This window comes from Bemisia tabaci, chromosome 8, assembly GCF_918797505.1.
Source record: "Bemisia tabaci chromosome 8, PGI_BMITA_v3".
NCBI classification, from domain to species: Eukaryota; Metazoa; Arthropoda; class Insecta; order Hemiptera; family Aleyrodidae; genus Bemisia; species Bemisia tabaci.
In genome coordinates this window covers 31,941,973-31,963,207 of record NC_092800.1, presented here as the reverse complement: position 1 = coordinate 31,963,207, position 21,235 = coordinate 31,941,973, and the positions used below count along the sequence as shown (strand labels likewise).

The window sequence follows — 21,235 nt, the reverse complement described above, 5'->3', positions numbered from 1 at the left end:
TCTTAAATCCCTAGCGATTACTTCATAACTGACCTTCTTTTTCCCAGTCTCTCGCTTTTCACTTTATCAAAGCAACTTATAGATATCACATTCAATTATGTGAAAAGTTGACGTGACATCCATGTGCTCATGAGTTTTGATTTACAGTCTCTTTCAACATCGTGCATGACTCGATTTATCAACCCATTAGATACTCAATATCGACGGTGAAACTACCAAACCACGTTTCTCGTTTGCGGTGTTTAAAAATCTACGCTCGCATTTTACTTTTTTTGAAGTCGACCAAATCAATATCATTCCTTGAAATTTTCACAGAATTTTCTCCGCACAAAGAGGAAAAATCACAGAAATTTTCAAGACTAGATGTTAAGTAGTTTTTCATTTAAAAAATAAAGTATGACAGGAAGTCTGCGACGTCGCAAACCGAGATACGTGGTTTGGTAGTTTCACCGTCGTTATGTTGTTGATAGTTATAGTCATATTACTATAATGAGATTTTCTCGAAAAGTTATTGTCTCCTGAGTATTAATTTCAAGTCTTCATGTTGAGCGTATGACTTCAAAATGAACACCGTGCCTATCCAACTTCTCTATCAAGGACGTTTTTGCGAAAGCAGCACCGGGAGGGTATACTCCACCTCTGAAAAAAAGTTCAATTTTTGTTAAAAACGCTCACGCACAATGAGGGTGAATTATTTCGAAGAAATATTTCTTTTATATAAAATATAAAGTTTATTTCATCGGAGAAAAATTAATTTCATCTCTTTTGTCTTTCTTAATATTTTTTTTTCAAAAATTTTATCTCACTTCATTTTTTTTTAAAGCACTGAGATTTCTAAGCGCTCTCTGAGAGATACCGACACCAATAGGAGTGATCTGGCTAAGGAGTACTAGGGCTTCATGCTTCAGCGCCCAAAAATTCTGACGGCTGTCTCCGGGGGCCCTGGCAGGACTATTGTAATGGCCCGTCAAAACTTGAAAAACTCACATGTGAAGGAGAACTTTTGGTTGGTTAGGGGGGGGGGGGGGGGCATCAGAGAGGAGGGGCCCCGGAAATATCTCAGAAATCTGAGAATTTTTGAATCAGACAAACACTGAACAATTACCCCGCATTTCATAAGCTATGTAGCAGTATGAGTTATACTTAGTTTCGCATTGAAAGTAATAAAAAAGTTTACATACTATTTGCTCGTTTCTGAAATTTATATCATGGAAGCTTGCATTTCAGAGAGATGTTGAATTCTTGCGAGTAATTAAAGTTTGAACGACTCAGAAAGAGAACCTTTTTTGTGGAGGGGAGGGCGGAAAAAAGTTCTCGGTCATACTTTTACGAACAGAGCTCTTTGGAACAACCTAAATCCAACGATATGCCTCACATAGGAATTGAGCGGCTTGAAGGATAAGACGCATTGATGCAGTTTACAAAAAGTTGAGATATTAATGATTTCCAATAAAACTAATCTAAATACATAATATGTGAAAAATTCGCTCTGAAATTCCAATTTTTAAGCATTAAAAAGTCAGCATGAACTTTCTCTCCGCCATAAAGATTCATGTAATTTCGAAACCTCAAACACGTTTTTCTCGAAATTGGAAAACCTGCACCTATGACGCCTTGTTCTCTAAGCCCCTCAACCGTCGATTTGGATATCATCAGTGACAAAGTTTTGAGACAGTGACTCCTGATCGTAGGTGGTGAAACACGAACTGCATCGTAGCCCAGGAACAAGGGTAATATTTCAAGACAATCTACTTATACATCTTACATCTATACATCTTACCTTAAGGGCATGTTTTTTGACTCCTCCAAGATAGTCATTGCGCATAAAATGATTGATGTGGCCGTGAATCCATAGCCGGGACTTCTGAGGACCAACTGCAAAGAAACGGAGACTTTGTCAGCATACATTAGATCAAAATAATCGAAAACATTTTACCACAGTAAATATACACAAAATGGTGCAGGTCATCATGCTGCAAAAGTGCGAAACTAAAAATCTTATGAAAGAGAAAAACAACCCAATCAAGTACAGTAATTATTTCTTCTTTTAAAAAAAGGAAAAAAAATCACACCTCTTGGTAAAATTATACTTGGTCACGATCGATCAAGGATCAAGGGCAACCTTGGACGCATTTTTGGACTAACTTATTGTTTCTATTTTATCATGGCAATGAATCTTCCTAATTTTCTGCGTCATGAGAATCTTTTAGCGATCGGCAAGCGAACATTCTGCCTATCATTTGATGAAAAAACTATCCAAACAACTCAGCAGCGTGGATATAATTTATTTAAACAAAAAAATCAAATTTTTCGGAGGCCTAATAGAGCAAAAATAGGGCGTATACTGTAAATAACAATGTGAAAATGTGTTAGGACGAAAGGAACTATAAGGGGCATAGGATCTATGTGCACCATAGTTCTTTCTTATTTAATACATTTTCACATAGTTCTTCTTTCTCATAAAAAAATACGTCAAAACAATCCGACTCCGATACTGTTTCTGTGTGATATATGACCACTAATATATCTGAGACCGATTTTTCTTACCTTTGTGGTGACAGTCTTGTCCGGAAGGGTGGCGGCAGGCCCAGTTTTTTGTGACCAACCCCTGCCGAAAAAAGTAAATGAGACCACACTGTTCTTCTGGGCTTCCTCAGTTGGTCCTTCACGACTGAAGCAACCCCTCGAAAATATCTCAGGATACTGTTGGAAAAAAAGAAATACTCTAAAATTCCGTAAACCCGTCTCTGTGTGAACAAGGCCTTTCATTTATAAGAAATGAACGAAAAAATTATGAAAGAATAAACATGAATGTGGTTCAATAATTTTAATTTCCGTCACCGAGCCAACCGCACTGTGTTTGGCGCAATGCATGAAGTATCCCTACAGTCTTGTAGGCGCTATGCGCTTCCACGCCGACCGCTGCAGCTGCGCTGCTGACCGCACTGTTTTTGACGCAATGCGTGAAGTATTCATGTAGTCTTGTAGGCGCTATGAGTTTCGTGCCAACCGCTGCTGACGATCGTTTGACGCAGCGTGAGTACCAGGAGTTGTAGCGCAATTGTTCAGCGACGCGCGCGGAGGCTGCTCCTTTTCATCTCAAGTCCTCGTCATCATTGCTCTCTGCGCAGCGCCAGGCCAAATTGTATGTTTGGTTTCTCTCTCAACTAGACTAATGAAGGGCGCTGTCTCTTGTATCACTGAAAGACAAACAAATTAGAAATTACTGTATCGTAACTCTCAGGAAATGAGAGATTTTGTCGCCTTTTCTCGTTTGTAGTTTCTTTCTAAATCCGATTTTTTGTTTTGACACCTACATTTGAAAAAAATTGCAACATTTGCCGTTAGGTAAATTTGCCGCCATTGGCCGTGGCGCATGTGGCCACCCCCTAAATCCGGCCCTGGCGAGAAGTCTACTCGTATTCGTACCATTAATAGCGTAAAGTTAGGTGGAGTGAACTGCATTGGGTTGCAGAAATCGTAAACCTAACCTTAAGTAAAAGACTCCTGCCGATGGAAAATTTCGCCAAGAGCAAAAATATGAGTGCGAAGAAAACCAGGATAGACATGGACACAAAGTCGCGAATTGCGACATGGACGTCTGCTTGGGCAGGTATTTCCCGGTATAGTTCGTGAAGGTAGCGCTGGGAGCGCACTACTATAGACTTGTCGGCTCCTTTCATTGGTAAGCACCATTTACCTCCAGCCAAGGCATTTTTGTGGATTGGAAACCTGTGAGAGATTTAAACATGGCTCAGTTATGGAACTGGAACATGGTAAGTAGCATAAAATGAATATCGGAGGATGAAATTCTCAAACCACGTATCTCGTTTGCGGTGTTTTGAAATTCTCCGTTCTCCTGTTTTATTTTTTAACAGGAGAAGAAATCAACAGTACTCCTTGGAGTTATCTCAGAATTTGCATCGCACAGAGGAGGAAAATCAAGGAAGTTTTTATGAGTTGACTCAGAGTAGTAATCAATTTAGAAATTAAAGTAAAGTCACAATCTTTCAAGAAGTCTACAGCGTCGTAAATCGAGATACGTGGTTTGGGAATACCATCGATATACCGTAAATCTATTGATCGTTGGTGGTTTTGGACAGAAAATCGATAGGAAGGAAGTAGAGTCGACACCTAGGTGGTATGCAAGTTACGCGCATTGCTATTTCGCCTTCAATCTTTAAGTTAGGCCAGAAAACATACACAGTGCATCAATAAGTGGAGGCCTATTCATAGATTAGTGTAGTGTGCGGTCTACAAATCTTGCTGCATAGTAAGTGGTGTTTAAACGCTCCTGTGTTTTTGAGGCTAGCTTTGTTTGTTTTTTTTTATGTTGCCGCTCTCTATCATCAGTGATGCATGAAAGCAAAGTTATAATTTACTCCAAATTTCTTTGAGGGAGCACTACTTATCTTGCGTAAATGCAGAAAGCGTTACGTGCTATTGGCTACCCTGTAATATTTTAAAACTTGTTCAATAAATCAAATTAATCAGAGATACTTTTCGATGATGGGGGGGGGGGGGGGTGGTGTTACGGCCATGAAGTTTGTTCTAGGGCGTATGTAATTGTATCCCACTCATAAGGTATTTTCCATGAGAATACGTCAATGAAAAAAAATCATTTGGACTTCATTTTGCAATTAGAAACTACAATTTCTGGCTCATCCGCAAAAAACACGTACGTGCTAAAGGTAAAGCAAAGTGCACATACGTTGTATCTAAACTGATCCAGAGATTGTAGTTTTTATTTGCAAAACTTTAGTCCGTTCGACAGTTAGAGGCGGGCCATTAATTACATCAGAACACTGAGAAGGGACAATGATCCTCGAAAGAGGAAATGAAGATATTAAATAGTGTGAGAGGTGTCAAAAAACAGGAAAAATGCCTGACGAAATTTAAGTGCGACGTGTTATTTAATTAAATATTTGTAAGTAGTGCTAGAAGTGACGAATTTTCAAGGCTGGAGAAATTACAAGGAGAGAGACAGAGAGGCGCGTGCTTTGCGATAGATCGATAGATTTAATTTCCATTTAAACGTATGGAAAAGGATCGATAAACAGGGTGCTCGAAACGAACACCTTAACAATCGATTCTCTACCATAGCTTTAGACGGAAAAATATCGATAATCGATCTTCCACGCCTCGCCATTGGTACGGCATCGGTCAGCTGCAATGGCAAAAAAAAGCTATTTTTTCCGAAGTTGTTTTTTGTTGTGTGAGACTAAATGAGGTACAGGGGAGATATAATTGAATGTTTTTTTCAATGAGACAACAATGAGATGTCTAAATTACTTCGCAGGATGAAGCCGTTATTATTGCATAATGTTCTCCTCTCTCGGTACGGAAAAGTAAAGAATAAATCCGATCCAACTATGAGTCACGGTACATTTTCTTACCAACATTCTAGATCTATTGATAATTAGATCAAAGATTAAAATAACAAATCAATAGGTAAATTTGAAAAATGCAAAACTCAATTGCAACGTTCGAAAGTCTCTGATCGTGTTATTTATTATCCTCCAGGAAATCTTACAAAAATATTTTGTGATTTCTTTAGAATGAGTGAGGAAAATTCGTGTAAAAATTTCCATGGTGACTGCTGGTTAGTTTTCCTTTAAAAAATTGATGCACACGCGGAGTCTTACATCAGAACTTCTGAACACAACAATCTAAACCACGCATTTTTTTCTTCTTTTTTTTAACTTCAAATTATTTCCATAAGAATATTGCTACATGAAATGTCAGGAAGATGGATGCGCATCTAAAAATTAAAATATTTAATTGTAAATTGTCTCCTTTTGAAATGAAAACTCCACAAAACGTTTTCAAGTCTGAAGAGGCCGTTACCACGGTTCATGCATACTTTGAAGTAATTTAACTTCTCATAGGAAAAAATTTACATTTATCATATGATGGGTTTTTAAACTCCATGCTTAAGGATCTTTTACACTTTACCTGGACTCCAACCGAGGCTTATGCACTGGCATCTTTTTAGAGAATAATCTGGATCTGACAGCTTTCAATTCCTTCGCTAATGGCAGTCCGTTCACTGCACTTTCCCATGTAGCGTAGTGACCAATTGCTGAGCTCTAAATTTCAAAAAATAAAAGTGCCCAAGATGAAAAAGAAATGAATCAACTTAACTCCAACAGGGGTATTTTTGTCATGATCATTTTCCTGGCCTATTTCGAAAATTGAAGGCGAAACAGCGATGGGCCTAACGTTTATACCGCACTTCGGAGTTAAATCTAAATAGATTTAACTCCGAAGGTTGGTTTTTCCTTGGACTAAGGAAAAACCAACCCTGACTTAAGGAAATTTTCCCTGACTTAAGGAAATCCTTAAGTCAGGGAAAGCCAAAGCCACTGCCCCCTCCCCCCGTTTGCTCTAAAAATAAGTAAGCCAGTATGCTGCCCTACTAAATCAGAACCTCTTTACTCCGCTTAAAGCCCCATTCGCAGTTACGGCAACATACGTGATCTTTGCTGAGCACAACAGTATGAAAGTAAGTACCCGATGAGCTACGCCCATCAAAAGGAAAAAATCACAGGATGAACTGCAGATTCCGTAAATTCAAGAATAATTAATGATAATCTCACGTAAATAAAGATCGGGTTTGACATGAGTTATCAATAAAACTCTATTTGCGGGCCGACTTGATGGGTAATTGCAACTTTCCATTATGTTTTTCCTTATCGATTAAATAATCTGCGAGAAAGTCCCCTGCATATTAATTTTTTCCGTCTCTTGGTTTTTCCTTGGACTAATTATGGTATGAACGCTATTTTAAACGTCGTCTGCGGTGAATAAGATAGAATGAGAAAGGTAAAGGGGCTGAGAATAAAATTGCTAAAATTTAAGTGCACTTTCTTTGTTTCTTAGCCTTGTTCAATTATCAATGATACGTTCGGAGACCCGCACAAGACAAATGATCAGTTTAAAAAAAAAAAAAAAAAAAAAAAAAAAAAAAAAACTCTTTGCACGTAAAATATTAATTTGCGAGCCGGCGAGACACGTCCGAAAATTAATATTTTACGTGCATTACATTATAGGTATATTGATTATTTTACCGATTGTTCCATTATCATTTTACGATAAAGTGAATTTAATGGAGACTCTGGGATGCAACACAAGATTCTAATTGTTTGTATCCCAGTACAACTAACAATTGCAGCTAGATGTAAATTTCTTACGGACCAATAAAATACGACATTACACTTACTTTATTTTTCTCACTGGAGGGTTGCTCCTCAGCTGACAAGAAAATTTCCACTGAATTGAGAGCTCCTGAAATAAATCGTACATTAAAATCTAATTCGGAAGACTATGACAGACTATTCTTTGATGCAGTTAATATTCGCAGTTATTTATGGTTGCAGTTTTTCTCTCTCATTTTGCCCCCTTTCGATCAAACATTTACAGAAAATTTCATGCGAATAATTTGGTGCGACTTCTTCAAATAAACAAAAATCTAATCGGGAATTTTCAAACAAGGTAATAGGGATATGCATTTTTCACTTCAGCCATCGATTTACAAAGGACAACTTAAAGCCCACAATGACATTTTCAGGAATGCCAAGTTTCAAATTATCAGATTCAATCAAAGTTCCTTCCATTCGTTGGATATGCAATTTGATCTCCGGGGAGTTGAAATAGTTGCGTTTATTAGTAGATTGTATTTGCTGCTTATTTAACTTGCGTTGAACTCAGTTTTTCATCGATATAATTGAAAATTGATTACCACCGAACTGTTTTCGCAGGAAAATAGTTCCTACGTCGGCGGGAACGCCGGATAAACCGCAACCAGTGATGACGTAAACTCCTTTCTCGTCAGCTGAAGCATGGTATTTCAACTGAACACTTTCCATGTACTGAAAATTAGAAAATGTTCATATTTTACTTCGGTGCAATAATTAAATTATTTCCAATTGACTATACTTTTAATCATTGCACTTTTCCGCACATTTCTCATGATTAGCGCTTGGCTTAAGCTATCCCTCATTTTTCTCTTCATGCAATATTCACTTAAAAAATGTCTGGCGGTGTGAGCCAAGCTCCACCTAACGGGCAATTTTCATTCATATTTGAACCGCTTAAGCAGAAAGAAACGAAGCCACATCAGCTATTGCCAACTAAGCGATTTTATTTTTTTCTTAAAAACGATAGCGCGGACTTTAGTGCAAATTTCCGTGAATTTTCATAACACGAGGCAAATCCCTTAAAATTTTCAAAGTAATCCGCACAAGGGAGCATGGATGTCCCTATCGCCCCGATGTCTACGCACAATAAATCTACTCTATAGATGGCTGTAGGTTCCTAATGTTAGAATAGAAGCTGATAAGCCAGCAAATAAAAAAAAAAAAAAATAAAAAAAAACACTCTTGATGAAAAATGACATGGTTTAAATAACGTTGTTTCCCTTGCGAGCCTATCATTTCCGCACATGAGAGCCTCAGGAATATTTCCCAATAAAAAACGCGTTTGGAAAAAAGTATTGTTCAGTCTTTAGTAAGAATTTTTCTTCAAGAAAAAATTACCAGTGGTTCCCCGCTGACATCAAGATGATGCGTGCCGCTATTTATACAAGCCTTGACCACAGGCTCCCCATAAAACGCGTAAGGACCACATACGTTGATAACAACTTTTGTTTTTGAGGCCATATCTGCCAAACTTTTTTCATCTGTAACGTCTGCAATCACTATTGGTATGTTTTCTAGATTTTCACCTGCAACAAAATCAACAACAAATAGTTTCTTGGTTCTTCTGAATACCTGCATGATTTTATGGAATCATACATTTTTAATGACACCACACCGTAACTTTTCCATAGGAAATTGTGGTTTTGCTACTGTTAATAGTTCGGGCTCTTTTGCCAATTGGCTTTGTAACTAGGCATAAGATTTTTTTCAGTGTTTAAGTGTTAAAATAAACTAACATCGTTTGATTAAAACTATCTATTCACATATCGATGGCTGAGGTGAGAGACCACCAGTGGCGTGCTTTGCGATAAATCGATTGATCTGCCATATAAACCTGAAGAAAAGGATCGATAAACAGAGTGTCCGGAACGAACGCCTTAATAATCGATTCTTTACCATAGTTTCAAATGGGAACATATCGATAATCGATCTCTCTCGCCTCGCCACTGGAGACCACGTATCCCCGTTTGCGACATTGTAGACTTTCATTCATTCTTTACTTTTCCTCAGAAAACTTATCAACGTAAATTCTTGAAAAACTTCCTTGATTTTTCTTCTCTGTTAGTAAAACACTCTGTAAAAATTTCAAGCTGCGAAGTTGACTTAATCCTCCTCGAAAAAATAAACCAGAGGTGGAAATTTTGAAACACCGCAATGGAAATACGTGCTGTCGCACTTAGCTATCGATATGCTTGGGCCAAAGTGGGGGCGATGTCTAAAACAGACGTATCCAGTCGACAGGTTACTTGTGCTGGTCACAGAATCGTGTTTTAATCTTAGCTAAATCATAAATTCAAAAAAAAAAAAAAAACACATATTCTGCCGTGCTAAGGAAAAACGCCGTATGAACCTTCGTCAGACATTGCCAGGCTTCCTTCGATAAAACGCGAATTTCCTAGTAAACTTATGAATATTTTCTTCCCAATTTTTCAGATAATTTTGTTCGCAATTTCACCTAAAGATTCTGAAAATTTAAAGGGAAAATATTCATAACTTTCTTCAAAAATAAACATTTCATCGAAGGAAATTTGGCAACTCTCGAATGTTCATACGGCGTTTTTCCTTAGCACGGCGGTATAATAGGTATAATAAAATTTGGCATGTGACGGACACCGAAGTTTCTTGATTCAAAATTGACGGAGGTATAATTTAGAGTTTTTAAGTACTGTATTCTAATTTTAGTCTACATTCTTCATGTCGAGAGTAATGATTCGCTAGTGATGATTTATTGCATGCATTGTCGCACCGGTTTTTTTAGCGGCTTCCTTCAGCACTGCTCGGAGCTTCTCAAGGTTTCGTCCGGCGACACCCCAACGGACTTGACCATGTTGCTTTGCGATTTCCACGAGCTTCGCCACAACACGCTGACCGGTGAATCCGGTGGCTCCCAACACGAGGATGTCAATCGGACGATTTTCTGCCATTTTCTCACTAATGAGCCCTGAAAGCAATAGAGTATACATTGGAGGATCCAGCAAATTGGCAACATTGTTTTTTCTCTATTTAAACCTGTGGAAATGTATCGATTCTTGAAGGGGCCAAGCGCTCCGACAAGAATCGATTATTTAACATAGGTCTAAATGGAGGAAATTCTGTGTTGCCGAATTGCTGGTTCCGCCCCTGCAACGTATCGATGGTGAGACTCCCAGACCACGTATCTCTTGATTTGTTGCCCAGCGGGCTGATTATTGAAATAGATAGATAAAGCGATAGACTAAGAAGACGTAGGCAGTATGAAGCGATCCTATTGGTTGAAACGGGTGGTTCCTATAGATTGAGGGAGAAAAATATGGACTAACTGTGGGGTCTTCCGTGGGTTTCCGTTACCTAGTCTATTACCTACCTCCTTTGTCCATCGCAACCACCCGCTTCCACATAGGATCGCTCCATATACCTTTTGAGTTCTTTGTCTACAGATTTGTCTATCACTTTCAATAATCGGCCCGCAGGTTGTGAAATGACACTATTCCATCCATTTCATGAAATTAATGCGAATTAAAATTTAAAACGACGTGTACATTCGAAACCTACGAGCGCGCGGTTCAAACGCCGTTTTAGGCCATCCTAATTTTCGGCACTTTCAAATAAACTTTTCTCCCGTTTGCAGTCATCAAAAAAAGGTAGGAAAAAAACTGTAAGCTTCGGTCACTTACTACTTTCGAATGACGCAATAAAAAAAAATGACTTAACTGACTCATTGGTCGCATCCCAAGTAGCACAGTATGCAATAAGTAACAATCACAAGTAAAAAAGTACAATCACATAGTAAAAATATTGCAATTGAGCTGAGTGTTGTGTATGTTCCCTAGCTCCTATTTGAAAGGGCTCCATTTATTGAAACTTACTGCAATAACATTGAAATAAGTTGCAATTTTTCATTGCACTGCATATTGCCTACCTCTCTGACACATGGAGCTCATTTTGTTGATTGTTTAAAATCGGCATAAATCGACTAAATGGTGTAAAAATATCGCAATTTAACGATACAAAAATTACAACAGCACTGAAATCAAATTGCAATTTAATTTCAATATTTTCGTCGCACTGTGCTACTTGGTATTGTCCTAAAAACTCATCGTATCCAAATAAAAAAAATATATAAAATTTAAGAGAAAAAAAATGAAAAAAGAGAGAGATGAAGAGGAAATGAAGGTGAGATCAGGGATTTACGTAGGAATTTTCCCGTTCCTGCAATCGGACCTCGGGTAACTAATTCACACATGCACGTATAAACGACAACCACTCACCTTTTAAATAGTATTTGGGAACGTTTGCGAAAACTTTGTCGATAATTCTCGGGAGACTTCGATACTCCGTTGCGAGGCACAGATACTACCTTTGGGATGCCACCAACGGTAATGAGAAGCAACGCTTACACGAACAGCGAAATTACGCGCCGGAGCCACTAAACGGGATCACGAAATAAATTAAAAATACTGGGGAAGGTCATGAGCCTTGAAAAGCACACACAGTGTATTCTGGTGCAGTTTGCGCATCTCAGAATAGGTCGAGTTCATGGTAGAAAGAAACAAAAATTTCCCAAAGCCCAGTAGGAAACGCATTAATGCAACTTTCAAAAGGTCAGGAGGAAAATCTGTGAAGAGGATGTTTACAATCGCCCGCTCAACCAATTCAACCGTCCATAGTTCTTGATTTAAGTTGATTTATACTACTTGGTTCAAGACACGCCTTTTTTTTTAAAAATGACAAGGACTGGAAAACTGTTTCTTAGCGTATTAGCGTTGCCAAGCCGAAACCCTAAATCTCAATACTCAGAGCTCTCTGAAATCCCATATTTAATTTTTTCCCCCCTTCATAAATTGCTCCAGAGATTTACTGGGCCAAATTTCATGATTTTTGCAGATATCGGCAGGTAAGTAATAACCGCTGGATGAACCTGTTTTCTTTGATTTTTTTTAAATATGACCAGGAGATGCCCTTTAAGGATACGTCGACGCACATGGATCAGGTCATTAGGAGAGGTTGGACATAATTTGGAAACGTTAAACGCCTATAACTTTGTTTATACAAAACTTTGAGGTTCTAAAAGTGGTTCTATTGGTTTCCTCGTGAAATTCTCATTCTGAAGCCCCCCCTTAAAATTTAAAATATGACGAAATAAACATCCAAATTAGCAGTTTTAGTAAAAAATGTCATGTCCGACCGCTCAAATTGACTCGATCCACTGTGCGACGTGGACTGACAGCAGTTCGCCGCCCGTAGGATCCAAAAGTGGTGACTTTTGAGAATTTCAAAGGCTAAATGTATCCGTGGTTTGCCGCAACCAAAAATTGGCGGTAATGAGCCGTCACCCTTGCGACCCCTTCAAAATCCGACTCTGCGGGTGGAAAGTAGAGTATATGACGCAGAAATCCGCTTGATTCATGCGATTCTATTCTTGATTCAAGCGGTAATCTTTTTAAAGATAAATTTCATTAATTTTCTCCAGTGTTGATCGTTAAAATCTGTTCTTCTCCAGACGAGATTTCAACTGTATTTCAATAGAGCAAAACTTCCACTCGCAATTCGAGTTTTTACTTAAAAACTTTTCTAAAAAAAAAGTATAAAAAAAATCTGTTATTTAAATGGTAGTTTTATATAAAAAAACGTGTAACGCTTACAAAAAAAAATCAAAGTTCAGACCTGACCATAATGTATGAAAATTTATAAAAGCTAGATAAGGTAATTTTTTTTACAGACAATTTTTTTATTTTTCTATAAAACGCATGCATACAAAAGTGTTAAAAATTAACATTTTTATGCAACCATTACATAAAAAAAGGTCGTCATTTTCGTGAGCTTTTCGCGAATTAGAAGATTTTTCAGTATGTTTGCGAAAAGCTCACGAAAATCATGACTTTTTTTTAAATAATGGTTACTTAAAAATGTTAACTTTTAACACACTCGTATGCATGCGTTATGTAAAAAAAATTAACTTTCGCACATAATCTTTATCTTTTCCTTCTATGGTTCTGCTCCTAGGAATCGAGAAACTTTGGGAGATTACGATTAGGTATCCTACCTCACTTTTCGATATAATCGCCTCAAAGATGATTGAATTTGCCACAAAAAGGCAGCAATTTCTGCAAGCCGGCTTATAATTATTCCAAAACACCTGACGTGACAGCTGTCATCTCCACACGGACGGGTATTAAAACTTTTCCTCAATGGAACCGATTCACTCCCAGAAAACGGTGGAAAGTAATCACCAGAAGGTGGAGGACAAGGACAGCAAGTGGCATTCGTGATCATCCCCACCAGTCGATAACAGCTGATCAGAGCAATACGGGTTTAGATTTAGACCACGAGGGTTCAGGAGAGGCAGGCGTAAATGGCGACCGAAATTTGGACCGCGTCATTAGTCCGGGGGCATACGTGATCCCGTGTGCAGATTTGTGAAGGCATATTGTGTGATACATCAATCTCTTCGTTTTGATTTCTAGAAAAAGAAAATCGATGATGGCCATCTCAAATTTCATACAAACCCCCCCAAAATCAAGATGGCGGCCAAAATGGCGGTTTTGGGGTAAAAAAATATAAAGTTTGCAAATACGTCGTGTCGGGTATCGATTCTTATGTATTTTTGATCGTAGAGTCCGAATTTTCAGTCAAAAGTTAGCTCAAAGGTCATTTTCAGGCCAAAATCCAAGATGGCGTCCAAAAATACCTCTTACGGGTACTAATTTGCCTATTCGGGTCTACATGCATTGTGGGGTATCAATTATTAGGTTTTCAGGGTCGTAGAGTCCGAAAATGAGGTCAATTTTCCGCTGCGGCTCTCAAGAAGCCCTAAAATCAAAGATGGCGCCCAAAATGGCCACCGGTCTTGCGGATGAAACTGCCATTTAGGGCAGCTATAACAAACAATACGTTCAAAATTAAGTTTCTTGGGTTAAGAAGTTCAAATAGGAGATCAGATGTTTACTCCTACCAAAAATTAAGCCTCCGAACCGAAAATGGCTGCCGACATTGTTGCCAGTTAGACGCGCAGACCGGTAAATGACTGATATTAAGGGATTTGCCGAAGGAGGGGTTTCGATAAGGGCCGTTGTTGGGCCCATACCCTGAAATTCTTCGATTCTACGATTGTTTGCTCATTTGAAGTCTAAAGTTTGCGGAATGTATCATGATTTGGTCATTTCCGGTCTGTTTAGGGGTCTAATACTGGCCTAAACATGAGACTAAAGGCCGATTTTGGCCAAAAATGCGGGTTTTTTTACATTCGACGTGACGCTGTTTCATAACGATCCCATCATCGGAGGAGATTATTGTCCTTCAAGTACGTTCGTTAAGGATGTAAGATAGTCACTTTGGCCAATTTTCGTTGATGGCAAACCTTGCGCTCAGAGTTAAAACGATCTTCTTAGAATTTTCTTGTTTTTCATCATTATTTAAAAAGGCATAAAAAGGGCGACTCATCTTAAACCAGAAACAGATTCCTTGGTGGAAAATGTACGCAGCTGGTCATAACTGTCCTCCAAAAAATTAATGGATTAAAGCCTCCCCCCCCCCCCAAAAAAAAGGAAAACCTGTGTTGCCATATTTTATTGCGTAACATTACAGAAAACCGCGTGATTATTTCAGTATTTGGAGGCTGTTCTTCGTAGAGCACATTTAGCAAAGCTCAAAACCCTTGATTTTTCATACGTTACGATCACATGATTAGTGATTATATAAATGCAATGGAGATGTTGCATGTGTGAGGAATTTGCGATTTGACCATTGATTCTTATGTAGAAGTTCGCGAGAAATTCGATGGTGCCATTGGCTTTCTCTGAAATCAACTTCCAAGCTCAGAAAAAGCTCTCAAGTTGAGACCAAAATGGAGGGGATATCCCGCGCTATCCTGAGAATCCACCTGTACATCAAGACAAACTCTCCATGCAAAGATAGGGAGCAAATACATTAGCAGGGTGACCGTGTTTTCTGTTGTGGAGTCCCCAAATAAAGTGGTAGTCCTGTGAATGTACTCGCTCCTTACCTTTGCATAGAGGGTTTGTCTTGATTTAGAGGTGGACTCTCAGGATAGCGAGGGATATCCCCTCCATTTCGGGCTCAACTTGAGAGCTTTTTATGAGCTTGGGAGTTGATTTCAGAGAAAATCAGTGGAACCATCGTGTTTCTCTCGAACTTTTACGTAAGAATCAACAGTCAAATCGCAAATTCCTCACACATGCGAACATCTCCATTATCCATCATTATTTTGTTTATTACATGTATGTATCTATAGACTCCCATCATGGCGCGGCATTCGCACATATCATCGGTAAAAATCGAGAAAAATCCGAGTTGGCCGAGGATTTCAGCCACTTTCTCGGAATATGCGCATTTTGAAATAAATATGTAAGACTCGAATTACAGTATTCAGAGATGCAAGTAGATTATATTTTGTGTTAGTAATAATTGTTTTAAATATTTGGGCTTGCAGGTGGCCCAGTATCTTACGAATTTTGTACACGATATTTACAAACGAAGGTGCAACTTTGAATCATTGACCGTGATCTGAGATCCGAAAAAAAAGTAAGTCGTGTGTCAGAATCACGAGTGCTTAATGCTGATTTTTCACCATCCTGACAATCCCTGCCCCCCGCCATTCTGATTGCCTGCGATCGATCAGAATTCTGCTTCCTAAAAATAATTTGAAACCCTGGTTTCCCTCACTTCTGCCCAGCCACCTCACAGCTTCCTCATCAGTTGCTCCTTCATCAGGTTCTCTGTCTCCTGAATCAAACCTCTTGTTTGGAGCTGCCATGTCATAATTTTAGAGAAATGACGTATGCATGTTAATCAAGCATAACGCTTAGTTTTTCTGGCTCAGACTTATGTCTGTAATGAGTGAGGCACCAAATGAGAGATGCAATATGAGCTCAGCAGTTCGATGACTCTATCGCCCACTTTGCACAGGTAATACCACCCGGCTATGACCATGTTCTATGTCCTTTTGCCTATTAACGAATATTACACTTTTTATTGCAATGAATTTTCGGTTTTGGAAAAGGCTAAAATTCTCAGCGCGATGATAGTAGAATTCTCATTTTCGTTTCAATGTTGCATTTTTCTCGATTTTTACCGATGATATGTGGGAATGCCGCGCCACGATGAGAGTCTCTATAGATACATACATGTATTAAACAAAATAATGATGGATAGTTGCATTTACATAATCACTAATCATGTGATCGTAACGTATGAAAAATCAAGGGTTTTGAGCTTTGTTAAATGTGCTCTACGAAGAACAGCCTCCAAATACTGAAATAATCACGCGGTTTTCTGTAATGTTACGCAATAAAATATGGCAACACAGGTTTTCCTTTTTTTTGGGGGGGGGGGGAGGCTTTAATCCATTAATTTTTTGGAGGACAGTTATGACCAGCTGCGTACATTTTCCACCAAGGAATCTGTTTCTGGTTTAAGATGAGTCGCCCTTTCTATGCCATTTTAAATAATGATGAAAAACAAGAAAATTCTAAGAAGATCGTTTTAACTCTGAGCGCAAGGTTTGCCATCAACGAAAATTGGCCAAAGTGACTATCTTACATCCTTAACGAACGTACTTGAAGGACAACAATCTCCTCCGATGATGGGATCGTTATGAAACAGCGTCACGTCGAATGTAAAAAAACCCGCATTTTTCGCCAAAATCGGCCTTTAGTCTCATGTTTAGGCCAGTATTAGACCCCTAAACAGACCGGAAATGACCAAATCATGATACATTCCGCAAACTTTAGACTTCAAATGAGCAAACAATCGTAAAATCGAAGAATTTCAGGGTATGGGCCCAACAACGGCCCTTATCGAAACCCCTCCTTCGGCAAATCCCTTAATATCAGTCATTTACCGGTCTGCGCGTCTAACTGGCAACAATGTCGGCAGCCATTTTCGGTTCGGAGGCTTAATTTTTGGTAGGAGTAAACATCTGATCTCCTATTCGAACTTCTTGACCCAAGAAACATAATTTTGAACGTATTGTTTGTTATAGCTGCCCTAAATGGGAGTTTCATCCGTAAGACCGGTGGCCATTTTGGGCGCCATCTTTGATTTTAGGGCTTCTTGAGGGCCGTAGTGGAAAATGGACCTCATTTTCGGACTCTACGACCCTGAAAACCTAATAATTGATACCTCACAATGCATGTAGACCCGAATAAGCAAATTATCAGCCGTAAGAGGTATTTTTGGACGCCATCTTGGATTTTGGCCTGAAAATGACCTTTGAGCTAACTTTTGACTGAAAATTCGGACTCTACGATCAAAAATACATAAGAATCGATACCCGACACGACGTATTTGCAAACTTTATATTTTTTTACCCCAAAACCGCCATTTTGGCCGCCATCTTGATTTTGGGGGGGTTTGTATGAAATTTGAGATGGCCATCATCGATTTTCTTTTTCTAGACATCAAAACGAAGAGATTGACGTATCACACAATATGCCTTCACAAACCTGCACACGGGACATATGTTTTGTTACGTATGCCCCCGGACTACATGGTGTGTTACGAGTTTTGGCTCTGATGTAATTTTTTTCGTTTTTTTACGGTGAGACTACGGCTTGGTACCTCCATAAATTTACGAAAAAAAGTGGCATGCGAACGATGCGGAATGATACGCAGAACAATCAGTCAATTCTCTAAACGTAGGCGTACCTAGATCATTTTGCTAGGGGGGCCAGGCCCGGGGGGTCTGGGGGTATGGAATCCTCCTCAGTTCAGAAAGGCGTCTTGGGGGCCTCTCCCGGAAAATTTTTGAAATTTCAACTGTATTTGGACGCATTTTGAGGTTTCCTTGACGCAGATTTTTCATTCATTTCTGCGGAAAAATTACGTTTTTTTTCTTTAAGTAAAGAACACGTTCCAATTGTTGCATCGAATAGATCCAGAAAATTTTTGAAATATCGACTGTATTGGACGCATTTTGAGGCTTCCATGACGCAGATTTTTCATTAATTTCTATGGAAAAATTACGTTTCTTTTTTTACTTTCAGCGACGAATACTTTCCGATTGTTGCATTGACTAGATCGAAGGCTTCCATTATGAAAATTTCAGAAAATATTAAGTGAATGAACACGGGCTCTTCACTTTAGACTCTACATTCAGAGAGATAATCGTTCTCGACGAAGGTCTTTTCACACCACCTAAATTTTCTGGGGGGGGGGGGGGAGGGCAGATGACACTATTTTCAATTCTAGGCCCCCCCCCCCCCTTCATGAGCCCATGTCCCGAAAACATGAACTTATTTGATTGGAATACCTACAATGAAGATCTTATTGTACTGCGGAATGAGAGCTTCATTGTAGATTTTTTCACTGTCAAGAATTATTAGTAGCAGTCATACTTTTCTCTTGCACGCGATCCAATTAGACAGTCATTGTCCTTGCGCTTCGGCTCTTAATTTTTTATCGGTTACTCTTAAATCTCACGTGCAGTTCTGCGTTTCTTTTTTTTAAAAAAAAAATATATATATATAATTTCTCAGTGATCACGAAATTTTTACAGCGTGTGCCAATTTGGAGCCAAATGAATTTGGATTTACTTACACAGTTATTTCTGTCCAAGTTATGATACATGTTTGTGATTTGTCCGCAAAGTAACGTGACTCATAAGTTGAAAAATAAAGGAACGAAAAGTTTTTCTTGATATGGAGATGCATCAAATCAACATTCGTCACCTTCCAGACAAAGTCGGTATTACAAGCGCCAGGCGACGTTTCAAAATTTTTGCGGCCAATTTATTTTTTTTATGGAGAAATGGTTGGTTGAATCTGTTTGAAAAATTCACTGAATTTAAACGGTAGCACAGAGCAAATTCAGTGAAACTCCCGAACAGCTTTGTTGAGCGATTTCTATCAAAAAAATGAAAATGGCTGGCGCAGCGGCGGAAATTTTGACATGTCGCATGGCGCTTGTGATACTTTCGCCGGATGGTGACAATATATTTTCGTGCAAGTTCATTTATGTGTATCGTAACAATTATTGTATCTGTTGAAATTACTCACGCTTCTGTAGGCACCCCAGCTGCTTCAAAAATTAAATTTTACAGTTTCGAAAGAAGAAAATTGCGCAACTTTTCTCCCATTAAAATTACACGTTTTGGGCGCTTCTGGGTACCAGATGCGCCCTTTCCAACCGTTCGACTCCCCCGATGTAACATGTACTATACTACATGCCCTTTTGCCTTATGGGTAATGACGCCATTCTGGTACACCCGGGAAAATTTGATTTTTTTCTGCATCTGGTACTCGTAAAAGTTTTCGTGAAGTGTTTTGCTTTTAAGCATAACAATCTCGCACGGACGTATTACCTGGTTAAAGTATTTTAGGGCCTCCTTATGCTTTAAATACTTATATCCGAGGCAGTACTTTCAGATCGATTTGAAAATATTACGAACAGTCACGTGATCTCTTCATTTTAGTGACGTATTACTGTGCTACTTTGTGATTGGTTCATTTTCTTGGCGCAGCATCGACACGTCAGCTGTTTGCGGCATTGAGCGGAAGGTTTAAGGTTATGTCATGGACCAAGAGAATGAATAAGGACCCCCAACTCCAGTTAGCGGAGACATTAGCGCTGCCTGCGTTCACGCCGTGAATATGGATGGGTCCAGCCAGCGCCGATGTCACCGCCGGCCGGCCGGTCCCTCTCTTCCCCGCGACCCGCGCTTCCCCTCCCCATTGCTGAACTCCTCTTCACGCGGCCCCGCTCCCCCGCGACCTGCGCGCCCTACCTCGCGGCGTCGCGACGCCGCTGTCCGCTAGATTGCGTTGACGCACCAGCTTTAGAGGTTCCGCCGCTCTTTCCCGTCGTCTGATTTACAGTGAATCCTTTATGTTTCCATTCGCCACCGACTAAAATTCATCACAAAGTGCTTGTGGAAAGTTTCAGGTCTTCGCGGTCGATCTGAAGTTTTGAAGGGTTTTGCGGTTAAAGAATCCCACTTTAAATTCCAGCTTCGTCAGTCTTCGGGTACATAAGTTGGTAGTAATATGCTTTGACAAAGAAGCGCCCTTCAACGCTTGGGCGTTGGAACTGCTTGTTTTTCTTTCTTTTCTTCACGATTTTAAAGTTTTACTGCTGCTATGAACACGCTATTCTAATACGAGAGATTCACTACTGTTACAACAGTCTCTTTTCACTGAGCACTAAGATTGACTGCCGCAGATTTCCTAATAGCTACACAGTGCGCTAGAACGGCTTCAATGCCTAAGGCTCTATTCGTGGACCAACTTTTTATTGTTGCATGCAGTAGGGAAGAGACTGTCAATGGCATTGAAAAAATTTGTCATGAGTATATAAACAAGTTAATTGGTGACTATAAAAGTAGTATCATGTTCTTCAAAAGTCCGCAAAACATTTTTGATGATTGGCATGCGTGACGAAAAAGATAAATTCAATTTCATCCATGTAATGTTGGGCAAGGCAGAGCTTAGCGATTTCAAGCCAGGAAGCGCGAAGCTTAAATACTTAGTGGAGACATAAATGGACGTATTTCTATGAAACGGAACTATGTGAATTAAGACATGAGCCTTGAGACCCATAAGAATACACGCATGACAGGGCTCACTTCATAATGCACATAGTTCCGTTTGATAGAAATACGTCCAAATGCGTTCCGTTGCGGTCGTATGCAACTGTATACTTTGGGAAGCGTAAATTACCGCTTGTGAAAAACCGACAAGAAATTTGAAAAACTCAACCTTAACTCGGAATGGTCTTGGCGGCAAACAACAGCTGATATTTAAAACTCGGCTTCCTATCATTAGCATTTTGTCACCTTACGGTCAAAGTATCACAAGCGCCATGCATGCATGCGACGTTTAAAAATGTCCACCTCCATTTTATTTTTTTACGGAGAAATTGTTGGTTGAATTTATTTGAAAATTTCACTGAATTTTATCCGCGGCGCAAACAAATTCAGTGAAATTTTCAGACAGCTTCGTTGAACAATTTCTCTGTAAAAAGATAAAACGGCGGCACCCAAGTAGCATTTTTCAACGGAAAAATCGCGATATATTGCGATTTTATTGCCCGGCAATTTATCG

The 21,235-nt window shown here is 39.2% G+C and overlaps 1 protein-coding gene across 2 annotated transcripts; it reads right to left on the bottom strand.

Annotated features, from left to right (window-relative positions):
• Positions 1-15: 15 nt before the first annotated feature.
• On the bottom strand, positions 16-20,447 carry LOC109030254 (saccharopine dehydrogenase-like oxidoreductase). Of its 2 annotated transcripts, none has more exons than XM_072303314.1 (11): positions 20,232-20,447; positions 19,193-19,288; positions 9,946-10,140; positions 8,538-8,725; positions 7,742-7,871; positions 7,223-7,287; positions 5,956-6,089; positions 3,492-3,732; positions 2,548-2,703; positions 1,781-1,875; positions 16-639 (listed from the first exon to the last, which is right to left on the bottom strand). In XM_072303314.1, exons 3-11 carry the CDS (start codon positions 10,121-10,123, stop codon positions 540-542), a joined length of 1,287 nt encoding a protein of 428 aa, XP_072159415.1. In that variant the 5' UTR covers positions 10,124-10,140; positions 19,193-19,288; positions 20,232-20,447; the 3' UTR covers positions 16-539. The 2 variants fall into 2 exon arrangements, with proteins under 2 accessions (XP_072159415.1, XP_072159416.1); XM_072303315.1 differs by lacking the exon at positions 20,232-20,447 and adding an exon at positions 11,447-11,604.
• Positions 20,448-21,235: the final 788 nt, after the last annotated feature.